The sequence below is a fragment of the Motacilla alba genome, chromosome 4, assembly GCF_015832195.1.
Source record: "Motacilla alba alba isolate MOTALB_02 chromosome 4, Motacilla_alba_V1.0_pri, whole genome shotgun sequence".
Taxonomy (NCBI): domain Eukaryota; kingdom Metazoa; phylum Chordata; class Aves; order Passeriformes; family Motacillidae; genus Motacilla; species Motacilla alba.
In genome coordinates, this window is record NC_052019.1 from 31939619 (window position 1) to 31967473 (window position 27855).

The window sequence follows — 27855 nt, forward strand, 5'->3', positions numbered from 1 at the left end:
TTTCTTGTTGCAGCACAGACACCCACACTCTAGGCTATGCTCTAGTCTCCTTTTGTTGCTGCTTACCAGAGAATGTCAAGATTCGTGGAGGCAACTTTGCATCACCTCTGGGCCTCTCCCCTTGCCCGGCTCTGTGGTCTCAGAAAGGTTTGATCACAACTGTTTCTCTGAAGATGCATGCAGAAGTCTCATCCCAGAACACACCTTTTTTTCCTAACAGTCACCCAACTCAGAGCTTGTGCACTGTCCTCTAAAGGCATTCCTAAAACTGCTTTATGGTCTCTGCACTGAGGACAGTTTATTTTCAAGCAGATCACAGGCTTTGAGATGCAGCTCTATTCCTCTTGTTCCACATTAAGGGGACACATGCAGTTCAAAGGTTTTCAATGACAATATTTACAGCAGAACTACAATTGGCTTGCAACCTACCTGTATTGATATTTACACTTTTCTGAAGGGCTGCTTTCAAGTCTCAGCTGCGCAGAAAGTTTAAAAGAAAATGTTCCACCTCAAGGGAAATACCAAGATCCTAAATCACTGCTCTATTTTTGTAGGACACAGAGTTTTATCCACATGACATATGTACAAACCTTTCAGCTCTGATTAATAAAGAAAATATGGTCACATAAAAGGCACTGCAGGGATGCCAGAAACTGTTCTTTTCTAAGTGGAATCTGCATTAAACGTGACTTCTTCAGCATGCAACTTATGCAAGGATTTAAAAGACTTCACCTGATATCCTAGAGAAGTACCTTAGACAGTGTTATATTTATTAATTCAACAACAGCTTCAACTGAGGATGAAATGAAATACAAATGACTGCTAAATACTACCATTACTCTTTAAATACCTCTTCTGCAAAGCCAGAATCAATTACAGTGATTGCAAAAGCTGGAACAGCCTCCCTCATTACCTGAAAACTACTCAAACTTGGGATGAAGTCAAAAGAGAGACACAATTCATTTCATGAAAACAAGACAGACAACACCAGTGCTCCTCCAGACATGTCCCATACATCTGTGCATCCTGCAAACAATTTTTCTTCTGTCTGCTATGCCAGCCACCCTTGCTCCATCTCGTAGCTAGTGATTAATTACACTTCAGTGCAGCAATTCATCCAAGTCGGACCTTTGAAACAGAAAGACACTGTGGGAATCTTCTGCTTTGCTTTTTAAGCACTTTCCTCCACTGGTAAAACTGAAAGTAATAAAACCGCATGGTATCAGAAGGTAGATTTCTGCATTTTTGACTGCCTTGTGGTACAGAGAAAAAACCCCAACCTGTTATGCATCTTCATATTAAGTACTTAGCTGTCATTTATCACATCAATGTTCAATGAAAGTTTCTTTGACGGAAGGGAAACACTTTTCAAAGCCAAACCTATAACACACATGTTGTATCATGTGTGTTATAGGTTTGGATTTGAAAAGCGTTCCCTTCCATCAAAGAAGCAACACTGCTCTGCAGCAATGTGTGCTGATATCCCAGCTTAGTACTCGCTGCACTTTGTCAGCCATGGAAATGTCTAATTGCATTCTGCTTTTCCAGTCCAGAACTTCTTGTACTGCTGCTATCACCACTTTGTTGTGTTCCTCCATGCTCGTTTTGACAGCTCTTGTTAAAGACTAGCCAAAATGTAAGCCTGGTTTAGACAGGCAAATCACCTCACTAATACAAAGGCAATCTTCAAGCCTGCCTCAGTAAATTAAACTTACAGTTATAAGAAAATAATGAGAAGCATTCCCATGGGCTCATCTGAAATATGGTGCTAGCTATGAGATGCAGCCCTGAATAATTCCAGCACAAGTCCACCTTCAGAGACAAAATACACAGGATTTGAGAACAGGGTGGCGTTTTCCCCTTCTGCTCTGTTTATTCTTGCCAATGTAACTACATACTTTCTCGGGTCGAGAAACATCAACAAGTCACAAAATTGCATGAAAAATGTGAACAAAGACACAGAAGTATTATGCAATCAATAAAATCATTATTTTTTTTGCAACTAAAGCAATAAATGGCTAGGTTTAACAAAAAACTCTTCTAGGTAAGATCATTAATGACAAAATGAGTAGTCCTCGAATTAAGACTGTGATTTACTTTAGCATGGGCTTCAAGCAAAAGCTTGAAGCCAGTGTGATTTGCATGTAGTACTCCCAAATAAATTAAGAGAATTTACTTTGATTTAAAAAGCGTTGTTTGAGCACAAAGATTCAACTCCTCTTGAGAGGAATGGGATGATCTCACACGGAAGAGGGTGGGCTACAATCATCTGGGATCTATTCCAATCTGAATTTTTCCTATGATCTTGATACTCAAGGTGCTCAGTCACATGCCAGTCTGTACAGGCTATTGGGATGACAGGAGGGAGAGCCTGGAAGAGCCTGCACACTCTTACTGAATGCAATAAAAGTTCTCATGCCAAACTTCTTATGCACGTCATACAACACTCAACAGCAACCAGCATCAGTCTCAAATTTGTCAATTAGGACACACCTGTATCCTATGACTCACGCTATCATCTTGGATGTATTAGCAACAGCTGTTCAAGTAACAAAATTGTAAAATGTGGCCTTAATGCCATTAACCTATGTATATTTTGAACAGAATATTTATAACGAAAACTTGTAAGTCAGATCTAAGTAGCGTTCTTGTTATCTTTCCTAATGCATCATTAGATTTTGCTAGTGATGCTACAGAGTTTGTGCATATTTGGGATTTTCTCCTTTGTTTTGCTGGCAGGACCAAGGAAGTCCCAGGGCTGAGACTGGTGGAGAGGCAGTGTTCCCAAGGACTGTACAATAGAGCAGTGTTTCCTAAAGTAGGTTATGTGAAGGACGAGCAGAAAGGCATCAGAGGGAGGCGTGACTGTGGAAAATATGGATGATGTCATCCTCAGCATTAGCAGATCTTTGAGAATACATGGCAGTGATTTATTGTCCTGGTAGACGATAAGGAGCTATGCTTCCACAAGTTGGGAAAGTGCAGACCTATCCCAGTGTTTCCTTGTTTCACTGAATCCTTTTAACCAACTAGTTCTGGAAACATGGAAAACTTGGTTATAAATGGCCACGTGCTCAGCCTTTGTCTTAAGCCTATGCCCAGATGACCCATTTTGCACATTTCAACCAAGAATAAAGTGACCTCATTTTCAAAAGTGCTGAGCACCAGCTGTTCCTATTGTATTCACAAACCACGCTATAGGTTCCTGTTTTCAAATTCTTGACCTCAAAAGAATTTTGAGGCCAGCAGAGTGGTTATATGTTCTTCCACTTGCCATATGCCTATTTATTTTAGTTCAAATATAAAAGTCTGGGTCAACTACTTTAAAATCCTGAATGCACTAAATCCTGAACAAGTACTCTTGCCACTAGAACTTAAGTGCAACCTAAGTGAGCCACGTGATCTAAAAAAATATTTTTGCATAGAAGAATGACTAGATTGAAAATCAGAGTGTTTTGGCTTTCACTCCTGGTTTCTTTTTTATTCTCTTTCTTTCTAATGAGTGGTCTAAAAATGGGGGAACAATAGCATCCCAGATGCTACACCTGAATTTGTATTTCTGGGATTAAGCTTCTTTGTTACCTGCTACATAAAGTTAGGGTAAAAAATTGAAGATAATTTTGCAACAGCTTTTGGCTAGTGACTTTTCCTAAACAAACAGATATTTTGTAGTTTTAAACTGTTACTTAAGTAGTTTTAAACTGTTAATTGAACATACCACTGTCATCTCCAGACAAAATATCACACGGCTTGTGCAAACAATAAATACAACTACCTCATCTTTCCCCCAAACCATAAAGTATCAAATCAGCAAAATCAACAAAACAACATACCCACAAATCACAAAATGAGTCATGCTGATCAGTGTACAATATTTGGTTTTGATTTTTAAATTAAGCTGGGTTTTAATAAAAAGATAGCAAAAAAACCTCAAGATAGATTGAACTCGCTATGGCTTCTTGTTGATCTCTACTGAGAAGACACCGATTTGCACTGCATTGCATCCCAGTAAAAAACATCCTGATTATGTGTGAGGAAAGCACTACTGCTTTTGGGCATAAGTAAATGAATCCATATAAAAACAATACATAAATGCACACCACCTAGTAATAAAAAATCATAAATATTCTCTCTCCAAATACATTATTTTATTATTCACAGTATTATTCTCTTCACCTTGAAGAGAAATTGATTGTACTCCCAAATCCAATAAATCTTGATTCCTTGCTTATGTTGATTAGTCAGTTCTATTTTGATTCCCCTGTAAAAGTAAACAGGGTCTTGCTTTGTACTTCTAGCACTGCCTGTGTTTTACAACAGCAGAAAGCAAATTGTGGGAAGGAAGTTTTTCTGAAAGCAGGGTCATTGGGTGGAACCAAGCATCCAGAAGAGGGGAGGGCGAGATAAAAGCAGGAGAGTTCAAGGTAAAGGCCAGGAGGAAAAATGTATTACTGTTGCACAGATGGACTCTCATCTCTGAGAACCAGAAGCAAAGCAGACATACCAGTAGTTTAAAATCAGTGGTTTGATATGGTTTCCTGAAATTCTGCTCATACTTGCTGACATTTTACAGGTCAAACTGTCTACAAATGCAAAAGGAAACTATCTGAAAGTTGCTGGTAAAAGCATGTGAAGAGGTAAAACTTTTATTTTATTTTGAAAATAATTCAGAATAGAGACACCGTCAGATCACCAAAAGTCCTGAGATGTATGAAGGTGTCTGAGCAGGCACCACAAGATAACAGCAAAAGAAACAAATAAAAATGGTCTCTTTCTCTTGGTGACACAGTCTTTGAAATACAACTTGTTTCCTTGGTCTGAGAAAGATTTGTCAGTGACCTTTTAAGAAAAAATGCCTATAAATCCTGCCAAAAACAGCTTATAAATCCCTTCACACATCAGTACTTTTGGCTTCACTTGTTCCATACTGCTGATGCTCTGAGAATCACCAGAAAGCACATCCCACCCTTGACCTCCAAAGCCAGACCACAGTATTTCCAAGCTTTGCACTACTGGCAAGGCACAGAGATATCCTAATATCACAAGAATAGCTGGCTGGTCTTGTTTGATGAACTATCCTAGGAACAGCTATCAATTCAATATTAATTTGATCTTTAATGCTATTTTTCCATGTAAATTATAGCTGCAAACACAATGAGGTCATCTTCTATAATCATGAATGCATGACAAGCAACGTAAGATTCCAACTTCTGTGATTCACACACTAAAAGAAAAAACTATGCAGCAAACATGAATTTCTTATCTACAAAAGCAGGTTATGCCTATTCCTTTTCGAAAAACAAAACCAATACAACAAACCCACCCAAACCAAGAAATAGCTGAGCATAACTATGATTTCTAGATCACTTTAAACAAGCCATATACATAGCCTTTATATACTCTCACTGCTGCTCTGAACTGGTTTCAAGCAGCTTTTAAAATTTTTCAACACAGCAGTAGCCATGATATATTCAACAAATTAGCTTGCACTACACCCATCCTTTCACAAATGCTTGGTCAGACAGACTTGGTGGCAGGCCATCAGCTCCTTGTGCAAGAGGTCTCAAAGTCCCACCACCCTACCCGTGACTACATCATCTAAACCCTTTCTGGCTGTGAAAGAGGTGACAAGAGGGCTGGCAGAGGATTTACACTAATATTAGTATTTCTATACAAAAGACTTCCAAAAAAGGCAAAGTTGAGATGCAAGTACTAAAGAGAAGATTTAAATGCCAACTACCAACATCAGTTCTTGCAATTAAACTCTTAAGACTTTGGCCTTTTCCTTCTGACTACATTTGTGTCTTCAAAGATAAAAGTAGTCAAGCCAACAAAAATACCCAAAATGCTCACACATAAAATGCAGCTGCTTAGCATATGTCATTACCACACTCACTTCAAAAATACCGAGCAACTTAAACCTCCAAGCAACTTGGCTTTAGCTAGAGATAAATGCCTGAGATAAGAGGTGTAATTGTTCAATGTAATACTGTAGCATGTTTTATATAAACATTTGCTAACACTGCACTTGATATATTTCATTTCAGTGTCGTGAAGTGCTGCTGAATGTTCCAACTTTATTTATGGTCTGCTCCTGTAATATTTACACATTCAATGTTCCCCCTGATGCAGAATTAAATATACTATCCTAGCTTCAGAGTAGAAAGGAGCACTTATGCTTTACAACAGAGGGCATAGCCTACAGGTTTCTAGCAGTTACCTAGCTTATTCCTCTCCACTGCTGAAAGAGGAAAGGGGAAAATCAGAAAAGAATATGTTAATTTGTGAAGAGAACATGAAATTGAGATTAAAGATAGCTTTTGCATTTAGTAAAATGCTTTGGGTTTAACATAATTTTCCTACAACCTAAGTATTAAGTAAATTATAATATCTGAAATCAGGGTCCCCACAGAGGAGACGTGTTTGTAAACTTCTTGGACGGTTTGGTTTCATAATGGAATGTGTGGTGTGACACTGCTGTCTCTCTTAGCACTGTTCTTCCACATCATAGCTTTTGGACATCCTCAAGCAAACTTGACAGAGAGGGGGGCAGCCTTAAAGGTCTTATGTTTCCACAAGTCTTGGTGACCCACCACAAGGTGCACTGAGGTAAGACTGAAGCCAAAGCCCAGACATACAAAGAGACATCAAATTACCTAGAAGGGAGAGATGAGAAAAAAGGGATGAAAAACACAGCTCACAAAGACTTCCTGGTTTTTTTTCACTCTAATAGCTGGTTGTAACTACCAGGGAGAAGTCCTGCAGCCTCCACTCAAAGAAATCTCCCTCTGAATACTTCAGTTTTCTGCCTGCTCTTCTGCTGTAAAATCAAGGGGAGGGACTGACATATAGCAATGACAGGAAGGCACAGGTCAGTACCATGGGAAGGAAAGGCAAACTCCATGATGTCGCACCAGCACACATTTCAGCAAGGCATGACATCTCGCCACAAAACCAGGCATCTTGCCCTGATTTTAGAACAGTCTACATGTAATACTCAGCAGTAACCACCACCACATCTGGCTCCAGGTCTTCCCCTTCTGTCACCTACATGCTTTTGACGTAAGCGCCTCAGGGTCTTCCCCTCTACCAGTGTGCAAGCAGGGGATTGCCAGCCTACATGCACATGGGACACCACACTGAGGGCACCGCTGCCACAGTAGTGACAGCACTCGTTTCAATGATAGCTACTGCAAAGGTGGGTATGGTATTACTCCATAGCAGTGTGATGACCTTCCTTTAAATCAGACAATTAGGAATAAACCAACACCACTAATAAATGCAGGACTAAAGCCTGATGGTTTTCATACTGCAAATGATCCTTGGTTTTCCCTGAGCGCCATCAAGTGAAGTCCAATTTTGTTGCCTGGCTCTGTCTACAGAAACCATTCTACTGTTGCCAGAAATGAACTCAACAACCTTGCTTTTGCTCTCATGCTACAATAAACTAGCAATAATTCAGGTAAAAATCAATAGAATTGTACTGGTATACAAAGAAGAATCTGACCCCATAGTCTATTAGGTGATTTTTAATGATCCCACTATTAGAGAAACCAAATTAAACATTTAACATTTGCTGCTGCTTCTAAATTAGCTAGCAGAGATTAAAAGCACATACTTTTTTCAAGAATTTACAAAAAAAAAAGGTTTCAAATCCTGCAAGTGACATTTGATATGTTTTCATTGTGCACTAGAGTTTTAAATGCTATTTTTTTAATGTGGAATAGTAGTTTCAGACTCTAAAATCATGGACTTTGGAGGTACTCTGATTAAGCACCCACTAGACAGATTGGATCAGGGACTTGAGAGGATGAAAGTCAATGTCCTGTGAGAATCTCAGTGTTACAATGGTGTTTAAGAACACTTCTGCAAATAAAACAGGAAGTGACAAATTCAGAGAGTGCTGAGAGGAAATTCAATTTTTTTTTAAACTGAAGTCTATTATGAAAATTTCATCACTTGTTATCATATTTACTGTTTTATATCCTGTATTTTCTACCATTTGGAATGTTTTTTTTTCAATGTTTATATTTTACTCTTGTAAGAAAACACATCTCCAACATCAATTACTAACAGCATGCACATCTAAATAAACACCTGCAGATGTACACAAAGCATAAACAAAAGCACATATTGGTATAAAACCCAGCCTCCTCAAGTAAAACATATTAAATGGATGTGCTCTGATACATTAACAAGTAATATATAGAAACCTTCTGAAGAAGAGTAGAGATTAAAAAGAGCAGTCTTAAAAGGAATATACATATAAATCTATATGTATGAAGTAAAATTATATAAACACATATGAATATATTATGGCACTCAGTACATGCAGCGAAGTTATTTTGTACATACACAGCAAAAAGATGATTCCTGTGAGCATCACTAAACGTGCATAGTCGATCTCTTGGGAGGGCTGGACCATGTGCAGAGCATACACAGACAACCTCTAGAAGAATCACCACACACAGCTGTCTTCATCCACTTCTACACAATACACATGAAATTTATTTCAGAAAGCATATTTCTGTTATGCTGGTCTATGAATTGACAGGCCTGGGGACATAATTTTGATGGATACTTAGGCAGCTCTGCAGAGAGAACGGTGACTGTATTCAGCTCTACACTCCACCAGTGTTTTCAAAGGCAACCCACTGAGCACATAGATGGAGTTAGTTCAGGCCCATATGAAAATTCAGGTATGTGAATTTTGAAATCCCTGCAGTCCATCACCCTTCAGAGAAGTTGAACATTTGCCTTCTTCAAAAAAACAGCACTTTTACGGAGATACCCAGTGTGTCATAAGCTCAGGATGGCAAGCTGTAAAGTTACGGCCTTTAGCTATTAGTTGAACCAAGATTACTCATGTGAACCAGCCAATGCCTCCAAAATAAGGAAAAGGGATACCTTGGAGACATGAAACATTAGGACCCATCCACTTCTGCATCCTTTTCTCAGGTCAAGAGCTGTTTTGAAACAGCAGTTCCACTTTACCAATAAGCAGGAGACTTGGAAACAACTTATGCCTTGGCACCAGATCCTGCTTGCAGTTTGAATCAGGAGTTGACATTTTTGGAATGTCAAGAGTTGATACAACAAGAAATTCCTGCTTAATGCAAGCCTTTCATCTAGGCATGTCACCTTCAAGATGAGATGGCTCATGAGGCCCAGAATTCAGAGGGAAAGGAAAGGAAGGAACTAAGAGAAGAAAACTATGGGAAAGGAGTAAATAGAATTACAGAAATAATTAACAAATACTTCTTTCACGACTTCAGAAGAGAATGTGTGATGACATGAATCCTATTAATATCCTAGTTATAGGAATCCGCAATGTCTATGTTGTTTGGAGACATGGGATTAATGTTGCCTCTTGACCTAACAGCTGATCTGCTGTTTTTCTACCACCAAAACCACCAAGAACCTCAAAACCTCCTTCTCATGTGCATATATTTCTCATTTTTAGGAAAAGCAGCAAAAGAGGACAGGATGAAACCTAACGCTAGTTCAGTATTGACAATGCACACAACTCGGGGCTGCCACGTGCAGCTCCCCTCATGCAAGGCAAGCAGTTGTCACTCGCCTAGCACTGCCTGGTATCACAGAGTGCACCTGCAAGCAAAACATCATGAGGACTGCTAAACAAACTGTACTGCCTGAACAATAGCAAAGGATGGGAAGTACACCAGGGAGGAACATCAGACACACTTGCTTTCTCCCTCCACTTCCTTAGATACCTGTTTGTGGTTATAGCTGGACACAGCACAGTGGGCAAGACAGACCAGGGTCTTAACTGGCACAACCACTCTCAGGTTCTTACTTGTTGCTGGAAAAACATAATCCAAAACTGCTATTGAATGGCAACATATATCAGAGCAGGTTTTAGATGCTTTTTTTTCTCCTTGCTGGTCCCCCACAGCAAAATAGCCCTCCCAAAGTTATGCACAGCAATCACATACATGCATCCATCCGTTCAGGAGTACATAAGAGGTCAAATGCTCTGATCTGAACAGCAGGTTAGAAGCTAATTTGCTATTAGAGATAAAATGACACTTCCCATGGGTAGCTGTGCTGTCAGTACTGACAAAGCTTGGTTTGACACCAACACACTAGTAAAATTCAGTATCAACACCTTTTTGTATGCTTTCTCACTGCTTGATCCACACCATTCTATTCAACTGCAACATTAATTAGTGAATGAATTATGATGACACAGGCATGTTGAGCTTTTTACCTCAACTCTTTTAACTTACCTTTTCATCATTTAACTCCAAATGTAATCTACAGTGAAACACTTCACTGTACTTAAGTACACTGCTGCGGGTGTGAAAAAGGATCACTGTTAGGATAAAAAAGAATAACCATAAAAAGCCAAGTGTACTGTATTGTAGAGCCTGTTGGTCTGTTTGGAACAATCAGCACTGCGATGAAAACCAAACGAGATTATTATCTGGTGGGCAGAAAAAATATTGCATCAATTTTGAAATTAGCTCAGAGACATGAAAATGAAGGACCAATGGTCCTGATTTAAATACAACAAGTTTAATGACTTAAATTGAAATCTAAGGATGAGCTGGTAAAAGTGAAGCATACTTCTCATGACCAGAACACAACAACATCAGCCTTCTCTGACAGAACAGCAACTCTGTCCATGACTCCTCTTTTTGTGCTCTGCCGTCATACCTGCTTTGGTTTCTGGTAAACCTGCCCCAGTTTCTCTAGCTGTCCAATCTGTGGCCCTAATTTAAAGGCAGACTCCAATTAAAAAGGAGAATTACTCAGCAGTTACAGCTACATCCTCGTCAGCCTTTCCAAGTCTCCTATGGAGGCAAAGAATACATGCAAGAGAGATGGGTACATGCACTGTTCATGGAAGGATCACTGCTGTGTGTTAAGGTTTCCTATCTAAATGGTCAACCAAAACCCTGTGCACTTTTTCCACTAAAGGACAGAGTCAGACCCTTGGGGCCTAAAGTACATTCTCATGTAGAACCATCAGCATGCGCACACAGAGCACTGGCTCGCCACGTATCCAATTAAATAAACTTACATAAATCATATTTTACTGCGCCACACAACAGGCAATAGGGCTGACCACATCTGGGGAAAAGTTATTGTATGTGGCTCTAATATAAACAATACCTCACATAGCTACTCCAGCCTCTTGTGAAAAGAAGTAGTTAAGGATGTGATTTTTAAAGCGAGGTCTCTAAAACATGCTTGAATTTTACACCTATGGTTGCTGAAGAATATTTCTGCAATTAAAATAATTACACAGACTGAACCTAAGATTGAGTCAAAGGAAAATGCCTCATGATTTTAGCAGCAAGCAAAAAACGTAAAATGTTTCATTTACGGATGGCTATATATTTTCCAACAAAACTGGAAGCAGTTGTTCAGAAACTGAGATTTCATTAAAGCTGGAAGGAAAAAAATGCAAAAAAATATTTCCTGCTTCTCTGTTCAGTGAAAAAATTTCAGTCAAATCCATTCCTATGCAGACATCCCAAGCAAATATAATTTTAAGATTTCACTCTCAAAATTCATTGCTTATGGAACATTTGTATCTGAAGAGAATGAAAAGTAACTACATCCATCCATAATGAAAGCAGAGACTAAAGATCTATTTGTAACATATTACAAACCCTTAAATACTCCCTGAAGATGGACTTCCTTTATTCATAATTTTTGACTGGACTAGTGCAAGGGGAGGAGGTCAGTGCACGGACAAACAGCCAGCCAATCTGCCCCCACCTGTAATCCCATCTCCTCATCCATGAAACTGCCCTGAAACCAGAGGCTGAGGGATTGCTCGGGCCTTGGGTGAACCTTCCATGGCCACTGGTATTTGTCCTCCATCGCTCAAAAGAGATGTACTGCAGACATGCCCAATTGACAAGTGGAGGTTGCAGCTGTTCCAAACTTCATGTTACAGGCAATAAACTTCTCTGGAGTTTCTGGCCACTCTACTCACCCAGCCAGCAACACAGAAAAGCACACAAATATGAAGAAAACCCTGTAAAAAAAGATTTCCGCATCATTCTGTTTAAAAAAATATTTAGTTTAAGGCTCACATTTTGTGAAACAGGCCACAGTATGGTCCAAGAATGCAAAGTCTCACAAGAGCACAATTTAGAATGTCCTATGAAAATGAAGAATGGTACTTCACTCTAAAATGCTGTGAAAAATTTAAGAGGCAAAGTTAAGTATCACAATGAAATTTAGTACATCATCTTTAATGGCTTACAGGATAAACAGTCCAATTTATAGCATTCACAACATTATCACATATGGTCAGAAGTTCATCTACAAACTAGGTCACAGGTCATCAACAGGAAATCCATAGGAAATTATGAAGGAAATTAAAAGAACACAAATGGGCAAAGAAATTGATTTATACAATCTAGGTTCTCCCAGCACAGCTTCCTGTGTTATGTTGAACTCAGCTTTCATACTGAACTTTGCCTTTTCCAGGCCGCATTAAGTATTTCTGAAGTGTCTATTATACTCTCTAAGCCTCAAAATGTGGAGGTCAGATTCACTAAAAAGAGCCATTCCGATTTTTTTCTTTAAACAATATAGCTGGGAAAGGAAATGGTAACTAGAAAAGGTGTTTTGAGATCATTAAATGCAGATTTATCACTACTGGCACCTCAACAATGGGTGTACAAGATCCTTCACTGACACAAATAGCACAGTGAGGACAGATACCACCCAAACACAAGAAGGCATTCTCATATTCCTTTAGTTCCAGCACCCCAGCCAAACTGCACCTGCACTCTTGATCATGTTTGAGAAGATGACAAGTAGTATCTGTGGGCCTGTTCTACTCTCACATTAGACATACTTTTCAAAATAAAACCCCTGGTCTGTAAGGCATAGGAATAGAGAGAGCTACAGTTCATCTAGGTTATCTGGACAACTTTTGAAAAGAAAAATTGCTAAACAGAAGCACTTACTGCTTAATTGTTTAGAGCTGAAAGGTGAATGCACTATACTGCCTATATCTTTAATGTATCACACAGAAACAAAAGTTAGGAGTAACTTTGCAAGACAGATACAAAATGAAAGATTGGCAGGATGCCTCAGCTGTCTCTCATTTTGCTCCTTTAGTTAAATAAAAAGACCTAGTACAAATGTGATCAACTTTTCCTTTATTCTTTTTCACAATACTCAAATACCCACATAAGGTCCACAAAATAAAAGCAGTTCAAGTTCATTCTTTACTCTGGTGCTTTTATACCTTAGGAAATTCAATAAAAACATTGAGATGTGTTTTTTCAATATCACAACTTGAAATTTCTGGTGAATTGTGCATTTATAGCTATCTTCTGCAGATAGAATTTCCCACTGAAGCAACAAGAAAACACACATATACTTAAAAAATTATAGGAATCACATAATCTACAATTTGATAAAAAACAAAACTATTTTTGGGTTGTGAGGAGTTGTTTGACAAGGTAGTAGTGATAACAGTACCAAATAACACTCACTTCACATCATTTACTGATGGTATTATAAACAGGCTCTCTCTTTTGGCTCGCAGGAAGTGAGATGGAAAATTCTGAGAACACAGTGTTGATCTGAACACAGGATTTCACTTGCAGAACGAGGACTGCTATGTTCACACTGAACACACCTATTACTGGATGTCTGTTCTTACCCGCCATCACCAAATCCAAGCCTGGGTTGAGAAAGGATCCTTTTTCTGTGATGGGCACTATTACAGTATAAAACAAAGGAGAAGATTCTCCTAATGAACTGATTAAAACAGAAGCACAGAGAACTGCAGAAACAGTTAAAAGTACCCAGGAAAACAAAGTCAATGACTGATCCAACTGGGAATACCTCCCTCACCTACTAACTTTCAAACCCAGTGATTTTAATCTCTCTTTGAGGGAAGGAAAAGGGAAAGTTGTTATCCTCTTTATAATGAATTCAAGCCTGTTGAAAATCAAGTTTTCTTGTTTCGGTTACCTTTTGCAGCCTGTTTAAAAGCTGCCAATACAGATCAGGATTCTGTCTAAACTAAAGTGCTCTACCCACTCCATCATGCTGCACACCCAAATATACTTTCTGTAAAGCCAGGTCTTCCTTCTTGCCCACCCCCACCCTCCACAGGCAATTTGAGCAAGATAATTCCAGCACCTATATGTCATCCAAGAGTGAGATACAAAACAGCATCAGTAGAGCAGCCAACTCAATAAAATATGCTGAAAAAAGGAAGCCAGTAGCTATAAACAACTTTCATACCCTTTCATAGCTACAGGCAATCACTTGGGAGCAACAAATTCTGGTTTGGGAAATTTTTGCAACTTCAAGCATTTTCCCTAGGACTACTCTGGTTGCTTCTGGCCTTGATACCAAAAAATTCTGCAAGAACAAGTACAGAAGCACAGTTTCCTGAGATTCTTAGAAAAGCTTTTAACTCTTGTTTCTGTTTCCTGTCCTATCTAATTAATATAGAAAAAAAGACTATAAATGAAAGTGTTCAGTTTAAGTTCAGGCACTCAGGTCTCCTTTTGATGGTCACTATCCTTTTTCCCTCTTCTGATAAAAAGTAAAGTCAATGGTTGGACAGAATTGCATGAAGCATTAATTAGTTCCTTTTTACAAGGGGCAATCTATATTTCCTAGTGAAGATTTACATCTACACCACCAAACTCATCAGATATCCAGTTATGGTAATTTAATGGTAGTTTTGTCATTTACACTAATGGAAAGTATAATGTTTTTCAAGGGAAAAAAACCCAACAAATATTATTGTGTTATTTAGCAATTCTTAACACAAGCTCTAACTTAGTTGACAATTTTTGGTCATAAGTGATACTGTTTGGCCACTTCCAACTATGTAAAAGCATGCTTAGGGGGATCCAAGAGTAACTGTACCTGCAATTTTTTTCAGCACTGCTTTACTTGAGTCATAGCCCAGAATTTGGATTTGGTTCTGTTTTAATGCTGTTCACAGAGATATTTTACAACCTGCTATGGGATATAAAGCAGAGTCATACTAAAGAACCTTCCAGAAAACTGAAAAGAAACCCCCAATTTTTGGAGGATTTCTACAACATGCTTAGCAAAATAGAATCTTTCTGGTCTTCTGATGGTACTTATATGTCTTTAAACCGTGCAAAGAACGTTACAAAGATAGCAGTTTACTCTGGGATGAACTCTCCAGCATACAAATGAAGGCCTATTGTTGCTCACAGCTGAGCAGGTCATCAAGCTAACCCAAGGTGATCTGCAGAATCCTCACATTTCAGCCCCCTCCAACAAATGATGCATTTTGCAAAGATGTGGCTGCTATTCAATTCCAAAATGGCAAGATATTCAACACCCTTCAGGTTCATCAAGTGTAGCCAACAGAGTATGACCTCTACACCTGTGAAAGACTGGGAGCTATTCGGGATGAATCAGTACTGTGTTTGCTCTGAACCCTTGTCTACTCTTGAAAGAGGAGCTTCCTGTATCTTCAGTAGTCCATCATGATACCTAGTGTGCATATAGAAAAATTACTCCAGTCACAGGATTACCAGAAAATACGACTAGAAATGTATTCAGATGCAGATTGACACTCCAATACAAATGTCAGTGACAGCCTTTGGTGACTTGATCCTGGAGCACCTCTGTGTCCCTCAACCTGGACAAAGGTCCAAGCAAACCAGCAGAGAGAACATGGAGACTTTGAATGCAAGCAGGAGCAAGGGGCTAGGAAGGAAAAATAACCTGGAACTTCACCCTGCAGAGAGGAGTGCTTTGAACTGAGACAGAAACATGGACTAGTGTAGGTAAGGTAGGCACACACACAGTCTTCTCTTTCTTTGTTATATTCATTCCTCTTTGATTTTACTTCCAATGCCATGAAGAAAAGAGACACTCTAGATCCCCACACTCATAGGTCAAAACAGCCAGGAAGAGCAACAGGTTCTCAACTGCAGTTTGGTCACACAAGCAGTGCTCAGGACACTGCCCACAGCTTGGTCTAAAAGTGAGCTCATGGGTATGCAGAAAATGTCTTGGTACCTGGTGGGCAAGGACATAACACACAGGCATGGGCACAGCACTGTAGGTGAGTTAATACCACACATGCAACACAGGAACCAAAACCAGGGCTCTACAGGAGAGAAGAGCTTGTCTTTTGTATTCTTTCAGGCAAGAAACCAGGGAGAAAACAAAATTAAGTAGAAACTGTGCAAAAATGACTGGCGCGTGAACTTGAACCAAGTTTGTGGTCTGAAGAAACAGCACACTTAGATTCTTCGTCCATATCAGGATACAGTGAAAGTTCCTAACTCTCTGTCACAGTAAGCAGAAGCCACAGAGACCAAAAGGGAGTGGAAAGACACAGTGAGCCCAGTAGTAACTTCCCAAGCAATAAAGCAGGTACAGCCCCTGAACTAACTGAACAGAGTGACCCTCTCAGGGTTCACCACTTCACCACAGAGTGAAGCAAAAGAGACAGAGCAGGATCCAGGAGGTAAAGCTGGTCCTACTAGCCACTGACACCCATACACTCTCAGGTTTTATTGTCCCAGCAATGGGTCTGGCCTAAAACAACATAAAACTACTCAGAATTCAGGGAAGCAAAGAGATCACATTACTGTTAAGAAGATATATGGGAAGCTGTTTCTTTATACCACATTTTAAAAAAAGAAGGTGACGCAATACTGATTATTCCATTAAATATTAATTACAATACAGCTGCTTTCAAGCGACAACATATTCCTTTAGATAACTGAATTAAGGGACAGGAGAACTGAATGAGCTTTGTGTGTATCTGGCACTTCTCAATTCCGTTAAACTGAGTTCTTCAGCTCATCAGCTCATGTGTAATTATCTGCAAATATTAATCTTTCGACTTACAGGTTCAAGCTTAAAAAAAAAAAGAAAAACCAACAAAAACTTAGGACTCTCAAATTTGCTCAGATGACTCCCAAGATCCTTCTTACTGCTCAAGGAGCTTGAAGAGTTTGTCCTAGACCTTTCATCAAACATTCCTGAAAGAGAGAATGAGGTTACCTTTTCTTCCTACAAATTCAATTTGCATACAGATACCATCAGTTGGATAGCAGGGTTACATACTTCTCTCCTTTCCTTCTACTTGAACTTGGTAATCAAACTCCAGTAACAGAAGACAACACTGAGACTGAATTTTACTCTTCAACTTTGAAGGACTGAAAGCTCTGCAAGGAAAATGTAAAGCAAATAGCAGTAAAGTAACTGCACTCTTTTCAAAGGTAACCTCCAAACAACCATGCTCTGGAATTAGTTTTTACCATTGCAGAAAACTCTTCAGACATTCCTTCATGCTGTGACTGTTACCCTAGACCTCCTCAATCTCAAACTGACATGTTACCTCCAACACCAAAATTGTCAATCAAAGTAAATGAAGAAGGCTGCAGGAAAAGTTTTTTCTTTCAAAAGCATTACTCAGTTCCAATAATATTTAATGGCTGGGTCGATCACAGGGTGCTGTTCCTCTCTCTGCTGAAACAAAATTCAGGACTTGCTTTGTACTTAAAAGGAAAAAAGGAAAAAAAAAGAAAAAAGCAAGACGCTTCCAATATTTGAAAAGCTATATATATCATTTCATTTAACTGTTTGGAGACCTCCAAAGTTGCAATAAATTTTATCTTGCTTGGAAGTTGCATATGATTTCTTAATTTTCCCTTGAATTAAGCAGCAATATATCACAAACTTCAAGTATATTTCCCCCTTTTCAGTAAGAGGTACTGTATACATGTATATGAATTGTATTGGATTCAAACTTTCAGCCTCTCTTCTCACACAAGGTCAAAGCTCTACATTGTTGTAATTTTCTTTTTCAGTGTTTTTTCTCCAAGACAGTCCTCCACTGGGAAATTAATATTCTGCATGAACAATGAACTCCTTGCATGGCCTTTGAACCTAGTGGTTGCTAGGAGGCCTAAAGAAACCCTGGAGTACAGCCTATTTAATAGCACGTATCAAGAGATTATTCGGAAGCAAAAATGTGTGATTTTCTAAATTGTCTGCTTTTTTCCCTCCTTACTTCCATCTCCATTCATCTGTCAAACAATCTTTAGATTTCATATGAATTGCATCTGCATCAATTTTCTATAATTATGGGCAGTTTGTTCCCCGAGTATTGAAAATGTGACTGGCCAGCCACCAATGCTGCTTCAAATCAAGCAAATATCTAACTGCTCCTTACTTAGTTTTACTGAAAAGGCTGCTTAAAATCAGATGTGCTTCACCACTGTAGCATGAGGTTTGCACTTCCATTATAAACATGGTTCTGCTTAGGGACTGTATTTTCTTCATACAAAACACCATGGCATTGACTGCAGCACCATTACTCAGTATTTCTCTGTGCTGAAAGAAATATATATAGCTTCTCCATTCAATTCAGGCATACTTGAATATTAACATTTCAAGCTTTTTAGCATCTTACTGAAGGTTGTTTGATTGTATGCATTTCCATATTTCCCCAAACATAGTAATCGAGGCAAAACCCCAAGGTTTCTTTCCCACCCTCCACCCCCATTCCAAACAATGAGGCATTTAATTAAAAGATAACCACAACAATGTTGATGGTGATGAGGTTAAATGGTTGGATAAACAGAATGCAGCCCTCTGAAAAGCCCATGTGTTTCAGGACACTTTCTCCCCTACAACACTCTGGGTGACAAAGAAAGTATTTGTATTCCTGATGCTCACAATTTTTACACCAGTGGACTTCCCACAAATTTCCTGCAAGGAACAGAGTGTCCTTCAAATAGTGAGAAGTGTTTAGACACAGTAGCTATTCCTCCCAAAACTAGTATTTGGAAAATACAGCAGTGGACAAGGATCCTTTAAAAAAAATGAGTGTGGCAACTATCTGTTATGAGAGAACAATTACATTTCCAGATAAAAGCCTAACAAGCTGTTGTTAGGGTTGAAAAAACCAACAACAACAAAAAAACCAAAACAACAAAACCAACAAATATTTGCCGATTTTAATTTTCAGTGTGTTCTCCCTTCAAAAACTTAATTAGTAAAACTTAACATGACATTTGTTCTTACCATCAGTTGTTGCAATTGAAATCAGTACCCTCTATGTTCATAAACAAGTATTCTTGGTCTGGAGATTACTTTAAAATATCTATAGCAGATTAAAACTCTGTGCCCCTCCTACCTCTCAAGGACACAGCTATCTGCAAACAAATGCAGGGCGACATATCTGATTCTGCAGATTGCTGGTGTTCGACTGCATGGTTGGTTTGGACCAATCTTGCCAACGTAAAGCTTTCACAGAGCCAGAGCACTTTGCTGAAGAATTAAAAACAAGCAAGAACCACACCACTTGGCAAAAATGCTCACGTGAGCTCCTTCTCTTTTAAATATGGGCTTTCACACTGAAAGAAGGGCCTAAAAAAGTACTGACTTCAACAGATCTGACACAGGGTATCTTACACTGGGAATACCAGGACATTCACCCAGAACAAGAAAAATCTTTGCAGTATTGTCAGATTCAGCTTTCCAGACACTTTCAAGTCCTGCAGCACCAATGGAACAAGTCAACCACTCCACCAACACAACCATTCTCCTCTTCAGCTGTTCAAGCATAAATTTTCCTTGTTGATTCCACTCACTATGTGACTTCCCAGGAACCAGAGCACTAATTGCCAAAATGGCACAATACTCTTACGCAGGCAGATTTTTCAATAAAATGCATATTATTTCTCTTGTACTTGGGCATTAAAGAAAAAAACAGTCACGAGGCACTTCTAAAACATGAAAAACCAATCCTGACTAGAGAGATATGTTTATTAGAGCCAGAGACAGGAAAGTGAGCATATAACTGAAAACCACAATCTTTGGCTCAACCTTTGCAGTGGAAATGGGGCGGGAGGGGACAGCAGTACAGGGCTGGAGACGTTTTCAGTAATGCATTATAAATACCTTAGTTCTCTCCTTTCAAGGAATCTGCCTACTCAACCTAAATTGTGCCTCAAAGGGAGAAACGTGCCTTTGTGATAAATTGGAATTTGCCATCATAATAACGAAACATTATGTCCTATCATCACAATAAACAGGCAGCAGAACAACAAAGGAGGTTTCCAGGATTTTCTGCCCCCGGCCCCCTCCCCATCAGCATTTTCCCAAGTCTTCTTTCGGGTGTTTATGAAATGCCTTAATTCCAAGGCCATTAAGATGCATTTCTGTATGGAGCAGATTCTACAAATAGTACTGAGGCTTTCCAAAATCTCACCAGCACTCCATCGGAGGCCAAGCCTCTCCCTGATGCCTGCCTTTCCCTGCGCTGTTTTTTGTTTTGTTTGTGCTTTCTCTTTCCCATGCACAAACATGTTGGTGCAGTGTCCATTATTTCCCTATGGCCTTCCTTGAAAGCCACTGACAAATGAATATACATGCACGTGTGTGTTCCACCACATACACAGGTCTGCTCTCCTACACCTCAAAAAACAAATGCAAATGTGTTTACAGTCATTTTCACCAACACATGCCTTGCCATTGCAGAAACATGCAGCTGAAAGCCTGAGAGACTGTAACAAGACAACTGCATTTGCAACCACAAGTAACCCTTTTCCTTTCCAAAATGGAAAAACACGAAAACCTAATGAGTTAACTAGAGTTAACTGCATTTTAAGAGGAATGTGTGGGAGAGCAGTAAATATCCAGCACATGCTTTTACGCACAAAAGGCGCAAAGGGCTCCACGCTCTGCACATCCAGTCATTTTTGTCTGCTCTTCCGCAACAGAGATGCAACCGTTTTTCTCATACATTTTATTTCGCTAGACTAATAGATTTTAAACACCATATTGCGAGGACACCGCTGTGAATCTTGCAGAGGTACAAAATGGTGGATGTATGCTATTTTTTTCATTATTCCTAACAACTCAGCCTCCCGATCGCAGGCTCCCCTCCGTACCCACCAACACATCCTTCCCAGCCAGACACCGATCCCGAAGCAGCCTCGCAATAAAGCCCTCTCGCATACACAAATTATGTTACAAACCTGATGTCATGTAGCCCCGTGATGCCTGGGAAATAAAAGCTGGGGGGAAGTGCTTGTGCAGTCGGTAGTCCTTCTCGCTGCGGGACCTCATGCGGTCTGAGGCCCGGTCGGAGAAGTCGGAGCTAGGCCAGGCCCGCCGCAAGGTCGTACTCCGCGTCTTCTTCATCCTGAGGATGCCCGAGCCTACTGCTCCCGCCGCAGCATGGGTCAGGGGTGCGCGCTGCCGGGCATCAGCCTAGCGCGGGCACCGCCGGGGCGCAACCTGCGCGCATCTCGCCGCTCCCTCTTCTAGGGCGCCAGCCGCAGGTCCCTTCCTTTTTTTTTTTTTTCTCCCTCGAATGATCCAATTTTACACACGTCCCACAATGCATTACACTTCATTTGCAATCGGTCCGGCTTATAGCTCCCAGATTTGCGTGGAGGAAAGGCACGTTATGTGGCTTCTCAGGCAAAAAAAGGAACGGGAGGGAGGGGGAGCTGGAGGGGGGCTGAGGACGAGAGATGTGCAGCGTGGGAGCTCGGGGGTCCCGAACAATGGCCCGATTCAGCCCGGCCGTGCTTAGCCAACTGTGAGCCCCGACACAAAAGGCCCAAACAAACGAGGAAAATCCCGCGGCCGCCGGCTGCGACCCCGACCGCGGCGCGCCCGGCGCTGGGGAGGAGGCGGCAGCTCCCGGCGCGGCGGGAGGAGCGGCGGGAGGAGGAGGAGGAGGGAGAGGAGAGGAGGGAGGGCCCACGGCCGCCTCTCTCGGCCGCGGGACGAGCGGATGCAGCCGCGACCCCCCCTACCCACCGCCGCCGCCTCCTTCCTCCTCAGGCCCGCGGCGCCCGGGCGGCCGGCAGCGGCCCACGGCCCCCGGCAGCGCCGCGCCTCGCCATGGTCGGCTCCGACTCCCGCCCGCCTGTCCCCGGGGCTGGATCGCCGCCGGCTCCGCGCTAGGGAGGGCCGGCGCGGGGGGGGAGGCCGCCGGCCGCTCCGCCCGCCTGCCCGGCCCGCCCGCCGCCTGCCCTCCGCCTCGCCGCGCCAAGAGCAGCCGCTGCCGGAGCGCCGGGCTCCACGCCGCCGCCCGGGCTCATGCCACTCCCGCCGGACCCGTGCTAGTCCCGCCGGGCTCCGCGCTCCCCCGCGCGGCACCGGCTCGCAGGCGCCCGCGTACAAAACCCCGTGCGCGGCAGGGACCCGGCCCCCTCCCGCCTGCTCCCGCTCCGCCTCCTTTCCGTCCGTCCGTCCTTCCTTCCTTCCTGGCGCTGGCAGTGACGGCGGAGCGCCAGGGCCGGGTGCGCAGCGCTGGGCACCCCGCACCGCCGGGCTGCGGCCAGCGGGCAGGGAGAGCGGCGGGCACGGCGGCCTTGCGGGCCGGGCCTGGCCATCGGCCCCTTCGGGCGCGGGGCGAATGGACGGACACAAGCGAGGGAAGGGCACCGGGACAGATGTGCATCCCCGGGGCACCTCTGCGCAGAGCCTGCGGGTTCACCCACGCATCCTCCGCCGCCTTTCCCCATCGGCGCCTGAAGAACCGGCTCTCCCCTGGAGGGCCCAGTCAGCCACACCGCCACACTGAAAACCCACCGCACTCCACAAGGGTATCCAGGACACCCGGGCTGCCCCCCTCACTGGCGGGATGGGGTTGCCCACCCGCTCACAGTGGCTGACACATCTACTCCCACTCCCATCTACTCTTGAGTGGGGCCTGGCCACCCGGGCATTTTATGAACTCCAGTTAACCAGAACTGTGCAAAGAGACGCGGTTCCTCCTCTGCAAGACAGCTCTGAACACGCCCGGTGTCAGATGCTGCCACCGTTATCAATGGGGGCAACTGCAATGCAGGGATGTGAAAATGTTGTTTTTGCAGCTTAGTTAAATTAATTATATTTTTATACACATTTTTATAATTAATCCTTCTTACAGTGGTTTGTGTCACATTTCAAAGAGTATGGAAAAACAGAGGACTGTAATTTTATAACTGGCAATTTTCAATAGTGATGAACCAGTAAAAGGATGACCATCAGTGAACAAACTTAATACCAAAGCCAGTGGACCATGAGATATTATCCCTTAGCTGCCTTGCTTCATGGCTATGGGTTAGTCACTTCAGCAGCCACCTCAGCCCATCTGGCTGCGCTACTGCAGGCAGCACACACACCATAGAATTATTCAGGGGCTCATATGCAGCAGTCCCCTTCACACGAATAGAATATATGTTCATGAAACTCAGCAAGAATGCTACGGCATTCTTTCTCATTCAGCCTCATCTTTTTCCAGCTGGGAAAAGCTATCAGGAAAGACATGTTTCTACTGATGCTTTGTACACTGGCAGCAACAGGAAAAAGTTAAGATGAGAAAAAAGATGGCCTAGAGCTCCTCTAATAAAAATGTAAGATTTTCCATCACGAAACTTACTCATCTAGCAATTTACTCATCAACCTACGCAAAGCTTATAATAGAGCATGTTTTCACCCTCACACCAGAAAAACCATAAGAACTTTTAGAATCATTCCATTTTTCTCCTTGAAGGCTGAGGTTGGGGTAGATTGGTTAGCACTACCTAGATAAGTCAAACCTAAAAAACGTACCTATTTTACCAGATGTAGAAGCAAATTAAATTCTATCTAGGAGCATAAATTCACAATGCACTATCTGAACACTGAATGAATGATGGCTTTGCCTTTCCAGCAGTCAAGAGGTGGTTGAATATAGTTGGCCAGCTAGCTTCAACTAATTGCTGAACTAAATTCAACTTTTCTCCTAGTCTAGACATAGCCCTAGATATCAATCTGTTCCATTAAAAGATGACATGAGACAAGAGACAAATAGGAATCAGCAATGAGGAGGAAAAATGAGGTCAAGAAGTAGAAAGACAGAACAAAGCAGGACACACACACAAACACTCACGACAACAAACAAGGCCACAGTGATCTTTACACTGGCTTTTTGTATAATTATTCCCAACTAAAACATTCTAACCAGTATCAAATAAAAAAGATGGGATGGCTCTGCAACTGTCAGATAAAGCACACATCCCAATTCTTTTCAAGCAATTTGCTGTGCACTAATGAACTGGTGACAGTGCACAGAAGTCTTTCAAGTGGCTTTAATTGACTTTAATTTGTACACTTCCACGAATTGTCACAAGAGTAATACAGTACACATAATTAACACATGGTATCATCTACTTATCAGTAGTAGGAATTAGACTGGTTCATAGTTTTGGGTACAGATAATGACCCATTTTCATTGTGTGGTAATTTTAAATGAATAATAATTTGCTCCTGCAACTATGAAAGGAGGAGGGAATGAGAGAAATAAGCAACTGTAGAGGTTTGACCATCTGGCAAAATCAATTTTCCCTTCCCACATGTGGGGAGATCTGTTTAAAAACAATTTTAAAACATCACAGTATTGAGAGGTTGTTCCTGTGGTCACCTAAAGTTCCTTTTATCAAGTCTTCTCACAGTTATCTTGTTTGGTTTCAGCTTAAAGTCTTCTGACATGGTATCTGAAAGAGTACTCCTCTTTGAAGAGAGGAATTCAGAGCAAGTTTCCTCCTGCTCTTGAATTGTTTGAAGTCAAGTGTTGTTACTGGGATGAATCAAATATATAATTAAAGACCAAGTTTAAGTTTTGGCTGTTTTCTTTGGAATAAGAGCTAGAACTGTGAGTGTAATTGATTTTTTTGCTTCAGTGGCCAAACTGAAATAAAACTATTTTCTTCATGTGATCTGAAAGCTAAAAATTTGAGAGCTTTAATAAAAACCCACAACAAAACAAAAATCCAAACAAATCCACAACATTTTATTCTCAGACATTTAAGTTTGCTTTCTCTTTTTTTATGAAGGAAAATAAATTTCTGGATTCATATGGCTATGTCAGAGCAGAGAAAGGAAAAGATTCTCAGCTATGGAAATTGTCTAATAGAGCTTGCTAGAAGTAAGGAAAAATTCTTCTTCCAGGCATGAATTATACTAATGGGAATCTGAACACTTGATAGTGATGAGAAGAATTGAGATGGTGGCAAAGCTTGTGGTTTTGGTTATTTTTTGATTCATCCATAATTGTTTGGAGGAGGTTTTGTTTTGGGTTTTGATTTTTTTGTTTGTTTTTTTGGTGGAGATTTTTTGTTTCATAAGAGAAAGGTTAAACTCAGATGCTTTTTTTTTTTTTTTTTTGAGAATCAGATAAAGCATTCATTTTTATAATTTGGTATTTAAAGTCCAACAGGAACCATCTCTATCTTGCATTACTAGAGGGAAAGGTGATGCTTGAAAAAATAGACCATAGAGATCTTGGGGGAAAGGTCTGAACTAAACAAAAATTAGGCATCCTGCCTGCCTCATAACCTAACAATTCCTTATCAGGAATTGGCAATATAATAGTAGCCATTTCAAAAGTATAGATTTAACATTATGAATTTCAAAAAAGAAGCTTAGTTCCATATCAGACAATACAAAGGATTCTTATAAGTTCAAACACAACCCTTCTTCAGTCCAAGTTCATAAGGAGCCTGAAGTCTTTTGGAGAAACAATTCAAAATCTTTGCTTCTGAAAATCTGTTTGATCTTTTAAAAAGTGAGAAAACAAATATTACTAAGAATATCTATTGAATGTGATCTTCATAAACACTTACTAGTTGCTGAGCAGGCCTGTTCCCATTTTGCAGATGGAAAACATATAAAAGAAAAGGACATAACTTGCCCAGAGAACTGTAGGAAATCAGTGGCAAACGCACTGTTAAAACTTTGGGATCTCAGCTCCTATTTCAAGGTTTATTTTTCCTTACCTGCAAAATAATTACGCAGCAGAGTACAATATGGTGAGCCGTATATATACGTCTCTGCATGTGTATGTGTATGCATGCTTGTACGTATATGGTAATTGCTCTCATGTAATGTGGTATTTCAAGTTTCAGCTGGGACTACTTTTTTTTTCCTCCCTATGACAAACAAGTTTCCATAGGGACAGCAGCAGGCTTCAGAAAAAAGGTGGGCTGGTGTTACTGCCTTAGCTACTTCCTTGGCTTGGGGACTGACTGCATGAGGTTTTTCAAATTAAATAAGCACACAAGTGAAATACTAAAATAAAAAAAGGCAAAATAATAGGACATGCAGGGAGGAAAGCAATCCCCCTCTTCACTAAGACAAGCTACACTGCTAAAATAATTTTCTCTCAAACTATGCCTTCAAAGCCTGGGTTCTCTCTACCTCGCCTGTGGCACACAGCCTGATCGAGCTGCCTCATGGAGGAAATTAGAAGGGCTTCACTTAATTACTGTCAGCTGAGCTGGTGCCTGACAAGCACCAGCTGGAGGAGCTAACACTCCCAAGATGCCAAGTGCCACACAGAGCTTTGTGGCATCACACTGCAGGTCTATGATAGGGGTCCTTTCCCCCTGCCCAGCTTCAGAAACAAACACTACAAATAGCATTGGTAATACTGGGACACAGGGGAGACTTTGCACTAAGGAGGGCCACAGTCACAGGCAACCAGGTAAAATAGGGAGCAGAGGGTCCTTCTGTGGCCTATGAAAACAAAACCATCACATTTTGTAACATTTTAAAAGGGGGAGATAGGATGCTGTGAGATTCTGGGAAGGAATTGCAGGGTTTTGGAAAGTAGGAGAGGGCGAGCAGAAAGGAATAAACAAAAAATAAAGTGGGGGGAAAAGCCTGTAGTACAAACAGTTGTAAAGCAGAGGAGGAGGAGGAAAAATGGAGTGTGAGAAGAGGTGGGAAAAATGTAATTATGAACTTGTGAAAAACCCCAAGCTCATGTATAACATCACAGGCCTTGGTAATCTATAGGTTTATTAGATTTACAGCTCTGCATAAGAGCGTTCCTGAGAAAATACATTGCCAGCATCTCTAACATTATAAATCCATGAAGGAGAAAGTTTTCCACATCATAAACTCACCATTTTCATGTGTGGATTCCTTCATCTCTCTATTAACAAAGGTTAAGAACTCAGACTCTAAAAGACATATTTTTAAGCAATCCTTTACAGGTTCAGGAGGTCTGGCAATACACCATAATTGTCTTTGTCTATAGGAAGCACTACTTTTCTCTTCCAGATATTTGTAATCAGATATACTAGCAAGAATAAACCAGAGAACTCACTCACACACTTTCACATCAGTCCTTAGACTTCTAACACTATTAATTTGTAACCTCTCAATAGTACTTGTTGTTACTCAAATATGCAAGAGAAGCTAAGTAATTGCAATCCATGCTTGTGGTCCAGGTCACAAAAAGAGGCAGCCTTTCTTGATGGATTTACTGGCAAGGGAAAAGTTGGGCTTGCCCAGACAACTCTCTTCTTGAAGAGAGCATTTGAGAAACTCCACCAAAAAGGGAAAGAAAAAAAATCCCAAGGGCAAAGGTATAAGTGAAAAAATTTCCAAATAGAAAAAAAGAAAAACGTTTCAAAGCCTATCACAAGCAAGTCTTCAGTCTTGCTATCAGGTTGTGTTATACCATGGTAGTAATCCTGGCTTACTTACAGCACCTCTTAAACCAGTTTCAGATCATATTTCTCTCAGTGTTATGCTTTGGGAATGTGTGATGACAGGAATGCAGCGCTGCTGCTGCACACGTGCTGTAGTTCACCGATTCATTTTTCTGTGTGCTGCCTTATGTGCTGTGGTATTTATTTTAACTTGCATGACTTTTAAGAAAAACCTGTCTGTGTAATGAGAAGAAAGGCTCCCCTGTTTTCGTTCTTTATTTTCATGCCAGACCTTCTGATTGCATTTGTGCTTCCTCTGCACAGAAGACAATTGATGCAGAAGGTTTTTCAATCTGGATACCCAAATCTACCTAAAAGCCAGTGTACAAGCAGGAACAGTTGTAGGACACAG

General features: G+C 41.0%; 1 protein-coding gene across 6 annotated transcripts in view; it reads right to left on the reverse strand.

Moving 5' to 3' along the window:
* Positions 1 to 27855, reverse strand: part of STOX2 (storkhead box 2) — a 143212-nt gene that overhangs the window by 50753 nt on the left and 64604 nt on the right. Inside the window, exon 1 of one of the 6 annotated variants that reach the window (XM_038136483.1) lies at positions 21003 to 22179. The exons of 3 other annotated variants lie outside the window; for them this stretch is intronic. In XM_038136483.1, coding sequence (XP_037992411.1) covers positions 21003 to 21168 — 166 coding nt within the window. In that variant the 5' untranslated portion in view covers positions 21169 to 22179. Of the gene's footprint in view, positions 1 to 21002; positions 22180 to 27855 lie in introns of those variants that run through there. 2 more of the 6 variants (XM_038136484.1, XM_038136489.1) reach the window with 2 other exon arrangements.